Genomic DNA, 13,621 nt, shown 5'->3' with positions numbered 1-13,621 from the left:
GACCGCGACGGAACGAAAATTAATCCGTGTCGGGCTTGGTCGCGATCGAAATTGCCCACGTTGCACCGGTATGTTTAAATAACGACCGAGAGCCAGTTGCCGGTTCAAACCGCCGTTTCCCTGCTCTCGCACCACAACTCGCGGAGTAAATAGATGCCACACCGTACGGTCCGCATTATTTCGACAAATGGGCTATACCTAATCATGCGCCTGCGCTTAAAGCGCTCGACTGCTTGGAACTTGCTGCTGCACAGAAATGTTACCGATCAAGCGTGGGCTGTCAAACAAACCCTAGGACGCACAATGTGCGTCGCACGCGCAAAATCAGCCAACGCTCAATGCGTCGCTCAAAGCACGTCGAAGTAGAGCTGCAGCGATGCCTCCGTCACGAGCAAACTCGTAACCGAACTAACAAGGCGAAGCAACAACGCCGCCTCGCGATAATAGCCGGCATGAAGCAGAAAACGGCAGACTTTCGCCTTCCGACTTACTCGATTTCGCGGGCGGCGTTCGTCCGCTATATACCTGCCTGCGCTTCTCGTCGTACGCCGTTTACCGGAGAAACTGTTGAATTTGACAAGTGGCGAAACCGCCGAAACCATCCCGAGATGACGACGACGCGAGAAGCGCGGTGCCGGCGACCTGATACGTGGTGACGCCGCTATCCGCCAGGGGAGGGAGTCGCGCTAGCGTCTCTTGGCAAACTTGAGTTTGGGAGCCCTATTGCAATACATATATATATATATATATATATATATATATATATATATATATATATATATATATATATATATATATATATAGTCACATGCCTCTACAACGAACGCCCCTACAATGAAATCACTTGTATAACGAAGCAATAATTCTGTCCCGGTTCTATTATCCGTGCACGACATTTACAACGAAGTGACCTGTATAACGAATAATTTCGGAGGTCCCGAGCACTTCGTTGTAAAAGCATTATATATATATATATATATATATATATATATATATATATATATATATATATATATATATATATATATATATATATATATATATTGGCAGCTGGAGGCGCGAACTCTCAAGCAGGCTTCACTCCCGATGCGGAAAAACAAAAGATGGCGCGCAGCAGCACCAAATGCAGGTCTTTTAATGAACGTACGCAATTTAAATAACGAACGGGGCGGGCGCAGGCCGCGCACCGCTTGTCCCGAGGAGAAGGGATACTCGTGGACATGCTGCGGCCGTCCGCGCGCATCCACGCGAACGGCCCCGCACACGCTCTCTCAGAGCAGCGCCGAGTTGTCCGGGCTGTCGGGCCTCCACTCCAGCGGCTGCCGGACGCACCCGAAGAGCAAGATGGCGCCTGTGGTCTTGCTCCGCACGAAGAATAGGAAGGGCCGGTCCACCAGGAACTGGGTGGTGGGCGCCACCTTGGCCACCACCTCGTTCACCAGCGCCGAGGTGCGCGTGATCTCGTTGCCGTCCTCGGACACCTGCGCGGGGACGCGCCCCACCCGCGGTCACCGTTGTCCGACATTTCCAACAAAAAATTACTGGGCGCAACTCCAGGTGGCGCTGTGGTCGTTCAGCTACCCTGCAGTTGAATCTAACCGGGAACTATTCAAAGCCTTGGGTTTTAAAGACAGTGAAAGTAGAATAGACTTTGAACAGATAGAAATAACTAAACGGAGGCTATCTGATTGGTGGACAATATCAACGCAAAAGTAAAGGAGTAAATACATAGGTATGCATGCATATAGAACCATTAAAGAAAACCATTAGCATAAATGCATATAAAACCATTAGTGGCGCGCGGCGCCGCCGCCGCCCGATTTAAAGGGTTGAGCCACAATCATCCATCCATCCATCCATACCATGGGAACGATGGGTAGTGTAAGGCTTTGATTAACAGAAAATCAGTCATCCACCGATTCGTAGCAATTGCTACAAAGGGAAGCCATACGGATTCCTCGAAAGAAAAGCCTCGCAGCTTCTTAATTCGTCCTGGTCTCGACCCCGACACCACCGCCTTTCCGGGGCTGCCACTGAGTGGATGTCAAGTATATTTACAACATGTACGGAGTACAGTGTTGAAGGCCACCCTGGCAAGAAAGCTGTAAACATACAGCTTGACGAGGCCAGGGGGCCACCGCCAGGCAACATCGGCATCGTACACATCCGCAGTACAAACAATAAGCTTTCGTAAGTAGCTTCATTAATACAACACGTAGTATATATCCACTTCCCTAGGCATGAATAGATCTTCATACATGCATAATCATTACGAGCGCATTGAAATTCGGGTGAATAACATTAGCGCCAGGGGAATATGTACTGTTACATTTTAAAAAATGAACATTATTAAAAGCAATAATAAAAAGGAAGTTAAGCAACAGTAAAGAATGTGCACGTGGAACTTACAAGGAATGAATATACATGTGATGAGTGCATTCTGAATAGGTATGGAAACCAACTAACGTCTGGTTTCCTTTAATTAATTCTCCCCACCTTGCGGACTTCCGCAGAACTACTGCGTCAAAGTTAATTATTAAATTATGTGGTTTTACGTGCCAAAATCACTTTCTGATTATGAGGCACGCCGTAGTGGAGAACGGAAATTTCGAACACCTGGGGTTTAATGTGCTCCCCAAATCTAAGTACACAGGTATTTTCTCATTTCGCCCCCACCGAAATGCCGCCGCCGTGGCCGGGATTCGATCCCGCGACCTCGTGCTCAGCAGCCCAACACCATGGCCACTGAGCAATCACGGCGGGTGCGTGAAAGTGAAAGGCTGTTCACTTTCTTCGTGCTTGCGGACTCATGTATACATACTTGTGGCGCAATATTTTTCCTGTTTTATCTTTCTAAATTTCTAACGATAGTTTTATAAACATGGCAAGGTAGTGCCTTTACTTACCTGAATAATTATGGCTAATCGTTGCATGGTTGCAAATCATGAGACCGTTTGAAGCCAGAAAGATGCATTTTATGGGTAACTATACTACTACCCATTATAATAATTTCCGCTTATCTGGGCGCATACGTCGAGTGAGCAGATGTGCGTGATTTGCGGTCCAGGTGTGCGTGACGTCACCACTTCAAGATGTGATGTCACGTACGGGCCCAGACATGATCCGCGTATTTGTTGCGGCATTGATATGATCAGTGAATCAAAATTATGATTTTAGCGCTACCATTGACAAAAATTGAACACAAGATACGTGAAGCCCGGAGAAGGTACAAACTAAGCCAATTAGTGCTAATCAATCAATCAATCAATCAATCAATCTGCTAGTCAGTAGAAATTACTCTATCGACCGGCCAGTGGATTAATTATTCAGTCAGTCGGTCGGCCGGTTTTCCTTAGTGCCACAAGCGACATAGAAACAAAAATGAAAAAAAAGAAACACGCAACACCAAATGTCCCAACAAGGAGCAATTCTAAAAGTTCTGCTCTATAAGTAAAAGAAGCAGTAGATCAACCAGTGAGCCAGTTGACCAATCAAAGTGAACGTTACTGCATAGTCAGTCAATGATAAATCAATCATCAAATCATTCAATCCTTTTCCGTCGTCCGCTGCGTTTTCCTGTCCCTTGGTGACAGTTCTGTTAACAGAAGTGAGCCGGTGTTCCTATCCTCGATGAACCGAGTTATTCAACTTTTTCAATTCTCATCGAAGACTGATTGTTGCGAACCTTGAAAAGTGCCTCGTTCGTTGAGAAACGCACAGTTATAGGTGCTGAAAGCAGCGACTGTATCTTTTCGCGGAAAAGGAAGTAACCATCTCCTCCAGCTTGCATTGGTCAAAACGGCTTTAGCTTTGCGTAGATTAAATGAACACGCAACACTGTTTCACAATTGTCGATGCTGCGCAACGGCTCGCGACGTCATCTTTCGGAATTTGAAATGCACGCTTCCGCGGCAGCTGGCATGCGTTGAAGGTGGTGTTACCGAGAACTGGCAGCAAGAGATGTGCAATTAAGAGTGTAGGACCGGTTCCACTGGCGTCTGGCTCGAAATGGGAGGCTACAATCTGTTGCCGTTGCCTGTTGTTCATCGCATCCGCGTTAAATTAATAAAGGCAAAGAAGATTAAAGTCCGATGGTGAAAATACACTAAGTGGGAGATACATATTCCGAATACACACATACCTCTACGGTGACGGCCTGTATGATCTCGGTGGTGTGCAGTCCCTTGAAGCCCGAGATGTTGATGAACTGTGCCTGCTCGGGGTCGAAAGGCCGATGGGAGCCCATCCCTTCGAGCAGGTCTCGCATCTTGTTGCGCGCCGTGAGCACGAATTTGGGCAGGCCGAGGCGCACGTTGGCCCGGGGCCGCAGCTTCCGCGTCACCTCCCACAGGGTGTCGCCGGCCAGCAGGCTCTGCTGGGTCAGCCGCAGACCGTCCACCTCCGTGGGCAGGATCTGCGCATGCGTAAAGTCGAGGTCTCTCTACGGACACCGGAAAGAGTGTAACGCTGTAGAACAGTTTGTGCTATATATCCGTGTAAGGGTGTAAAGGTCCGTGTAACAGGCGTATACGCCTGTTACACGGACCCTTTCGGCGGCGCTTGAGCGAAATGGTATAGTTTTGGGCGCAGTTGAAGTTGTCGAGAGGTGTTACACGGCAGCTCCAAGCGCCATCGACATCAGTACGGTAGTTTACCATCAACTGCGGCTGGCGCTCACTGTTGAGACACAAGTCAACTGTCACGATGGCAGCCTCTTTTGCAGCGGTGGGAGGGAGGTACGTATTGCTAGGTCATTCTCTCTCTCTCTATCTCTCCGTCCCCGCCCACAGAAAGCTACAGAAATTACGGAGAATTGTCTCCTAATGCGCAGCATTCTTTGGCTCGGCTCGTACTTTTCTTTCCTGATGTTTTAGCCTATAGTTCAACCCCAAATCGAAAGTGGGCCCGTGCATGGGCCCCAAATTTCAAGTTGGCCCACTCCCAAATTCAGCTTGACCCGTCCCCCGTATCACCCCTAAATTCAGGTTGGCCCACTCCCATATCATCCCCAAATTTCGGCTGGCCCGCGCCCCGACATCACCCTCAAATTTAGGTTGACCCACTCCCAAATTCAAGTTGGCTCAACTCGAACCACGGATGTTTTCTATGGAGCCCTAAAAATTCCTACGGGAAAGGTGCCGCTCTTCCTGCGTTACAGACACGATTTTTCTGCCAATATTGTCGGGGTACTTGCCAAATAATGTTACGCAGTAAAACACTACACGAAAGGGTAGCGTTTCATTATATACAGCGTGTCCCGCGTAATTTGAGCCAAACATTAAAGATATGCAAATTCCAGGTAGCTGGACAGATACCAAGGGCAATGTTTGCCGTCGCTTGGAGATACTCAGATTGTGTCTTCAATTCTGTCTAATTAGGTAATCAGTCTTAATTAATTTGTTAGTTAACCTTTTCAAATATGATTACACGAAAAGTTTCGATGAGAAGATCGTAGAGCAGCGTTAAAAACTCCCGACACAGGTTTCTCTTGCTTGATACCTGCTACACAAAAGTGTTTTTTTCCGAGCGTGAAAGAAGCCCGCGAATACACGCGAAGCGCCTCGAGCGGCCAGTCGCGGGGCAATTTTGCGAGCATAACGTCGTAGTGGCACTGTGAGCTATATACCGCGGTGGATTGGGGAGGTGTATATAGGCAAAGATGGCGCATCCCTTCGACAAACCGCCAATGTTCATACTTTCGTTGTTCATTCATGCTCCGCACTACGTATCTCGTCGCATTCTTACGAGGTTCACATCCCTTCTTGCAGCGCGAATGCGTTTTCCCAGTCATTCGTACCTCGGAGGTCACTAGAGTGGAACCACATTCCCGCAAACATTGTATCCATCAGCGAGATAATTTCTTGTTTCGTGATGCCTTAACGAACATTATACTTGCTAGTTTGCTGTTTAATGCACTTGTATATCTTGTCCTTTCTTTTTTGTAATAGCTTTTGTAATTGCTCATTGTATTCTTACTGAATTAGTTGTCAACTTGTATTTTGATGTTGCATATTTTTTTCTCTTTTAAGACTTACTGTTTGAATTTACCTTTAATCTACTCCCCTCTGTAAAGCCTTTCACAGGCCTTCACAGGCCATAAATGAAATGAAAATGTTTCGCGTATCGATGCTACAGAAGGAAGGGTCCCTTTGTAAAGCCTTTCACAGGCCTTCACAGGCCATAAATGAAATGAAATAAAAATATTTCGCGTATCGATGCTTCAGAAGGAAGGATCCCTTTGTAAAGCCTGGCCTTTCATAGGCCATAAATGAAATGAAATGAAAATGTTTCGCGTATCGATACTACAGAAGGAAGGGTCCCTTTGTAAAGCCTGGCCTTTAACAGGCCACAAATGAAATGAAGTGAAAATGTTTCGCGCGTCGGTGCCACAGAAGGAAGGGTGTGTGCGCGTGCGTGCCCACCCACCAGCACCATGGTGAGCTTCCCGGTGCGGTAGGGCAGCTCGAGGGCGCGTATCCGCAGCGAGGGCACCTCGGCGTACGGGAAGCGACCCGTGCGCGTCATCATGCGCACGTCCAGGGTGTCGGCGCGCGACACGTGGAACTTCATCATGTGCGTGGCGTTCGGGTAGAACTTGTCCTTCCAGAGGCCCTTGAAGTACACCGCGCTCACCAGCACCATGGACGAGCTGGCCGCGAACGTCTTTCGCGTCACCACGGCGGGCACCTTGCCGTTGGTCGCGTTGCTGCACCACTCGTTGATGGCGCGCACGTACGACTGGTCCGGGCTCTGCGGCGCGCGACACGGACGGACAGACACCCCGCGGCGTCCGTAAAAAAAAAGATGTTTTTCTTTGCTGGCCGGTTGGCAACCACTCGTTATTTGACGAGCAGCGCCAGGTATAAAACTAGCACTATATATATATATATATATATATATATATATATATATATATATATATATATATATATATATATATATATATATATATATATATTATGAATCATAATGTGCCTGTCATATATAGGACCTAATCTATCGTTATATGGGAGTATAGGTTGCGAATCCTGCGTTTAGATGCATCTCGCTTAGCGAGTCGATCGAGACAGCTAAACGGACTCACTTAACCCATCTTGACGCTCCCTCGACGCGTTCCCGTTAACGTTTACGTGAACACGACGACCGGATTTCGGCCCGACTGACCGACTCGACCAGGCTTTATCGGGTTCGTGTAAACGTAGCAATAGTTTGGTGTATAGGTTGACTCGACGATACCGGGTCGATTCGAGAAGTCGGGTTTCTACAGACCGGCTCGACTGCGTTTAGATACATTTGAGCCTAGCGGATTGATCGAGACAGCAAGAAACGGGCTCACTAAACCCATCTCGACGCTCCCTCGATCCGATCCGGCTAACGTTTACGTGAACTCGACGACTGGGTTCCGGCCCGACAGGCAGGCTCGACCTTGGGTTCTCGACTTGACATTGGCATACCCAACTTTTTGGGGTTTGTGTAAACGCAGCTTATACGTTGTACACCGCCAAGACGAGCTGAAGTTGTAGCTGTCGTTATAAGAGCGATTTCTCGTGCTTCTCAGTGTGCGCGCTGCTGCCTGGAAATAGCTATTTTAAGAGTGCTTTCTTGTTCAACGGTTTGCTCCGCAGTGGGCTCTAAACACGGCAATCTTTATGAATCTGCACACTTTCACAATTCATGAGTAACCGACGCTCTTTACCTTAAGCAATTAACGCACGTGCTTGGATATCTTGGTTATATGTTTAGATTGATACGAATGTGGCATTGTTGCTATAAAAAAAAATGTGAGAGGCAATGCGCGCGTAACTTCAGTGCCAGCCGTCGTGTGTTGTATCGTATCGCCTGGATCCACATTTTACAGTCACCATTGGCTTTCTTTTCTTTCTTTTGCAAATTTTGCTGCCATTGATGTCAGTTCTAGGCTCGACAAAGATGCTAAGCATAGCCTAATTTCGGGGAAGGTGTTACCGTTATTCAAGGCGAAGCGGCGGCACTGTTACCTACAAAAAATGTGAAAATGTTCACCTTTTTTTAAAAGTTAGCACGTTTATACTGTAGTCTGCAGATACGGCGGGAACGTAAAACACGGATATAAGCCGCGCGGTGTGGTCGTCCGTATTCGCGCGTATACCTCGAAGTTCACGTTCTGCGCGGTGGTCATGTACTTGGCCTCGATGTGCGACCGGAAGGTGGCCAGCAGCGGGCAGTTGGACTGCAGGAACATCCGGTTCGCCACGTAGAACATGTGCTCCGCCGCCTCGGTCTGCGCAGTTGTGGGTAGAGGGGCTAAGCTTGTCCGCGCAACAAAGGAATTGGAGAGCTTTAGCGTGTCCGGTTATTGTCGTTTAGGGAATATTGGAACGTCGCAGACGCACACACTGCAGCTCTGCGAGACTTTACGGCAGCCACGCTGGCAGCGGTATCTCGCGGTCCACACTGTAAAATAATTTACACCCTTAAAAGCGAAAAAATGGTGTAAATGTTGTCTATAACTCACACCCGTAGGGTGTGATTTGTATAACCAACACCCCAAGGGTGTGAGTTATAGACACATTTACACCCTTTTTCACGTTTAAGGGTGTAAATTATTTTACAGTGCATTTGGCTTCCTTGTGTATAAGCTGCAGAAGGGAGCCAATCGCTGTCGATACAGATCGGGCGGCTCGAAGGCGATCGAAGGTTGTATTTTAGTTTCATTTTTATTGATTGAATGTTGTACCGTGTGACACCGGTATAATACGCCGCCAGCTATCGCGTCCCTGCTTGACATATTGAAGAATACAGCATTTCTTTTCTCATTTCTTTTTTCAATTTTCCCCCGCCAAGACACACGTAACGCTGAAACATTTCTAACGGGTTGCGCTGTTGCGACCGGGGCTCCGTAGACGTGTGGCGTCGATTAAGCGCGGAGGAATAAAGGAACGAGGCGTTGGGCCCGATATATCCGAGACGTTTAAACACACACGCTTATATTACATTACGTACAAGAGTTTTGCAAGGATCATCGAAGAAGTTCACGATCAAGTTCCAGCTGCCGCTCTCCTACACCAAGCGACCGTGTCCTATTTCCCCGCACTCCGGCGTCAGGAGACCGACGACATCAGGTCGCGCCAATCGGTGGGTTGGTAGCCGTTCTTCTCCGAGGAGAGTTTTGTCCAAAACGCATGCACATCACTGTGCACGAATATGGAGGCGCGTTGACCCCGTCTCTGGCGCAGACGTGGCACTTTGGCCGGATGACAGGTGATGTGAAGGAATGTCACCTGCATGCTGGCGGAGCCACTCTTGCTTGAATCCCTCCTGGCAGATTCCCACTGCTGGCCACCAGTCGTTACGGCTTGAGATGGCTCGGACGTGGTCATCGGCCCGTTTGTCGTTATCGCTTCCCTCGTGACCGACTGCTTTTTTTCGCGGTGGTAAAATGCCGACCACAAGAGCGCTTATAGAACGCCAGAAGATGTTTGCACCAGCGTCGCTTTCCTGCCTTCAACGTCCCCGGTATGACCGCGTGCTCCACGAAGGATAGTAGTTACGTAAGGGCAGGCTCAAGCTCTAATACAGAAAAAAAAACTCTCCGTTTAAGCCACAGAAGCGCGCGGCGAAGCAGCGAGGCCCCCCCTCCCTCACGCACGCACCTTGAAGCGCTCGACGATGGCCTCGACCTCCGGCAGTGTGAGGCGCAGCAGGTTGCAGAGGTCCTGCTTGGTGGGGCCCTCGCAGCCTGTGACGAGCGAGGCCAGCGCGGTGGCCAGCGAGATGGGCGACACCAGCAGGTTCCACTGGACTCGCGACGGCACGTCCAGCATGGACGCGAGCAGCGACTGCGCCAGCCGGTTCAGCAGGCGGCCGCAGTCCTGCACCGGCTGCAGCTCTGGCGGTGGACCGGGGGCCGCGCCACCATCGCTGCCTGCGCCCGTACATCGAGGGCCGCGAGGTTGATATAAATTCCGCGTACACGCTGAACTGAACTGAATTTCATTTGCGACACGCTGAAAACTGAATAAGCAGCTTGGGAGGACCTGGTCACCCGTGCATACGCCCGGCTCCGGCGTCAGCGTAACGTAGTTGAAAGAACAACTGCACCGTAAGCTGAGACCGCGTTAAACGCCTAGATTCAGACAGTGTACATATAAAGCAGATATGCGAGCCCTCACCACGTGATCGACAAGCGGTGCAGTTTCTACCCGCCGAGCGCGCGGAACGTGCGGATGATGAGAGTGGAGAGCTGGTGGCCAGGACCGTTCGTTACGAGGGCGTCGCTAAGACGCATACCGCGAACCAAACAACGCCGTGGTAGATCTGGCCTACGAGGGCAGGGCATATTTCCCCAGCCTTAACGCGCAAATGGGCTCCGAATAGAGGGTGCAGGATGGTGGCAGAGGTAGTTGCATGGCTTGCCGAGGCTAGCTAGCTGCTGGACCTCATGGTCCCTCCTGGTTTTTATCAATTATATGGACACTTCAGGCGCATCTCCGTTGTCGTCGGCGTAGCCGTGATGTTCCGTATATATAAAGTACAAGCGCGATAACATCGTAGCTGCCCGCCGCATGCTGTGGGTGGTAATGAAAGTGTGCGAGGGTGACGGTTTACTCCGGCGGCGGCTGTGTATGGCGCGGCTCTGCGCAGCCGCGCGGGCCCTATGAAAGCAGTCTGAGATAGGTACAGAGTCTAGGCGCGCCGAGTACTGATAGGTTCGTGTGCGCTGTGTTCTCGTCGCTTAGTTGAAGGGAGAGGCAGCTTGAAGGGGAATTCGCTCGCCGCTGCCGCCGCTTTTCATCGCGCTAACGTTCTCACAGAGTGTCCGCCGTTATCGAGTGAGATGTGTTCATGTTTGCCTGTGCGCGCTTGACACCATTGGTTAGTAAGCGAATATTTACAAGTTTATACAGCGGATAAAGTTATTATCCTTACTTCATACGGCTGCTCAATAATTAGCTATCGTAATCGATGCTTCACCTATCGGGCGAAACTCCCGACTGTTTTTAGAGCGCGGCTCTTATAGGTCCTTTTCCTGCGCCGAGCGTCGGCGGCGTTTATACCTCGTATTCGGGCGAACGCGGAGCGCAGCGTTAGATGAAAGGAGAGCGTGCGAGGAGGAAAGCGGAGGAGGAGCTGAGGCGAGACGGTCTGCGCATGCGCCTAGTGGCCACCACGGCACCTGCAGCCGCGTGGCCGATCTCATCTGCGCTTCCGTCTGTATGTAAACAAAGCGCTGCATGAGCTGCGTGCCGGCTGCCGTGACTCGCGCCTACGCGTCACCCACGCGCTGCCTCATCGCGATCTCCCGATTAGCGAGGTAGTCGCGCCACCCTTCGCTCCGTTTGCAATGTGCCGCACGAGACAGATCGTCCGCTCTAGCCATATATACACTACTCACAGCGTTCTCTTCCTAACATAAACCGTGTGCCTATATAATCGTAATGCAAAGCATTGACACGCGAAATGAAAACACTGCTCTCAAATTTCGCATTGGAGGGGTATCGCAATCGTCGATGATTTTCATTCTCCCTTCATGTGTGGGGCTGCTATGATCGAACAACTTTTGTTTTGAGGTTGCGCTCGTCGTTGCTTCCCCACCGTCTACGGACCGTGCAGTGGCGTAGCAACAGGGGGGGCCGGGGGGCCGTGGGCCCCGGGTGCAAGGGGCCAGTGAGGGGGGGGGGGGGGGGTGTCATATGCGTCTGAAGACACCTCCGCCAGCTACACCCGCGGAGGGGGGTGACAGAAGACCTATGGGCCCCGGGTGCCAGACGACCTAGCTACGCCACTGGGACCGTGCCACCGAGCTCTGGCGAGCACTGCTGCTGTTCCTCCGGGACCCGGCGGCACCACCGGACGGCGATCGGCTCCGCGACAGCCACAAGCGCCGTGCGACCCCCACATTTAGCTGCCGCCAGGATGCTCGTTAATAAAGCGGGGGCAGCCTCTCACCCTTCCCGTTTTGCAGTAATAGCCCTCCCTTTCCACCGCAGCGTGTTCGGAGCCTTTTTAATGTGAAATAAGTGTGGTTTCATTCATTCATTCATTCCACCGTCTGGCAACAAAGAAGCTTTCGCTCGCCTTTCGCTGCTGCTGTCGCAGTCGCCGTCTCTGGGGCGTCCGGTGGGGAATCGTCCGACGGCGCCGGGCTAGCCGCGACGTTGGCCGCTGGCTTGGCCGGCGACTGTGGCTGCTCACCCTCCGGCTGCGGCGCGGACGGAGAGGCGGCCGTCACCGTCGACGAGCGACGCATCATGCCGTGGGACTTTCCGTCCGGGGCTGTCGGTTTCGAAGGCGACGCCATCTGCGCGGATGCATATTAACGAAATGGCAGTTCCGCCCGAAAGGCGAAGCACCGATTGCGATAGCAAATTAGTAGACAGCTGTGCGAAGTAAGGATGGTAGTTTCATCGGCCGTGTAAACTTGTAAACATTCGCTTGCTAACTAAATTAACAACGATCGAATGTGTAAGCGTGACTCAACGAGGGCGTATAAGAAACAGAGACAGCGCAGTCTTTGTATGCGCTTCTTTCTACGTCCTCGTTCAGTCGCGCTTACACATTATATCGTGGATTCAAACCAACTAGCCCGCCAACGTGTTCTAGCTAAATCAACCAGTTCAATGTCACGCGCGCGCACAGGTAAACATGAACGCATATCGCTCGATGAGCGCGGAAACTCGCTGTGGAAATTCTGGAGTGAGGAATTGCGGCAGCAGCAGCGAGCGAATTGACCTTCGTGCCTCTCCTTGCTTCAACGCGAACGGAACGTCGAGGCATACGAAGCTACCGGCACTACGCGCACTCTGCAGATATCGCAGATCGCTTTTGAAGATGAGGCCCGCGCGTGCGCGCACTTTGGCCACGTCGCAGATCGCTAAGGGGACACTAAAGCGAAACAATAAACCAGATTAGACTAATGAATCATTGTTTGAGAATCCCTCCAGGCAGTCATTTCAGAAATATAGTTTGATTATTAGATCAGAAAATGAAGGTCCAAGTATCAGTATTTGAATTTCGCGCCGAAACCCCAGCGCCAGTACGTCAGCGTGACGTCAGGGATTCCAAAGTATGTTTTCCGCATTTGGGGGCCGCGTTGGTTGAATAAAGGTTCCCGACCCTTGCCATGTTTAATATTTGGTTCCTTTAGAATACAATGTAGTCAATCCGTATCGCTATATATTAGTAGGCCCTACAAGATGCCATCAAAATCCAAGACGTCACAGCCCTCAGGTGCGGGAACTTCAGTAGGCGTCGCCACCGTATTTCGTTCTTGCGCTTTTTCTGACTTACCAAACGTCTTATCGTTGTAAGAGTGGTGTTTTTGGTGTTGTAGGACGGTAATCTACTGATGCAGCAGAAATCATTTTTTCACTTTACTGTCCCTTTAAGACACACGAGCGCCGGCAACGCGTCCCTACGGCGTCTACTACGGCGCCCGCGATTCGCGTGGCCTAGCGTGACCGACGCCGTAGTAGCCGCTGCGGTTGTCTCGACTCTGTACGGAGCGTTGGGCGAGGAGGTCATCGAGGCACCCTAGCCCACACGCTCTAGAAAAGCTTTCCAGTTGGTGTTGCCCTAGCAGCCGCCGGATAAGAACGCTCCTCCTCCTTCGCCTGACCCCCTCACCCCGTCTCGCCCGCGA

General features: G+C 50.7%; 1 protein-coding gene across 1 annotated transcript; it reads right to left on the bottom strand.

Moving 5' to 3' along the window:
* Nucleotides 1-1,132: 1,132 nt before the first annotated feature.
* On the bottom strand, nt 1,133-8,256 carry LOC142587133 (leukocyte elastase inhibitor-like). The gene is made up of 4 exons (XM_075698020.1): nt 8,129-8,256; nt 6,427-6,750; nt 4,142-4,414; nt 1,133-1,481 (listed from the first exon to the last, which is right to left on the bottom strand). The coding sequence occupies exons 1-4, from the start codon at nt 8,240-8,242 to the stop codon at nt 1,272-1,274; spliced, it is 921 nt and encodes a 306-aa protein (XP_075554135.1). The 5' UTR covers nt 8,243-8,256; the 3' UTR covers nt 1,133-1,271.
* Between the last annotated feature and the right edge of the window lie 5,365 nt (nt 8,257-13,621).

The sequence above is a fragment of the Dermacentor variabilis genome, chromosome 7, assembly GCF_050947875.1.
Source record: "Dermacentor variabilis isolate Ectoservices chromosome 7, ASM5094787v1, whole genome shotgun sequence".
Lineage (NCBI taxonomy): Eukaryota > Metazoa > Arthropoda > Arachnida > Ixodida > Ixodidae > Dermacentor > Dermacentor variabilis.
This window is presented reverse-complemented; position numbering and strand designations above follow the sequence as displayed.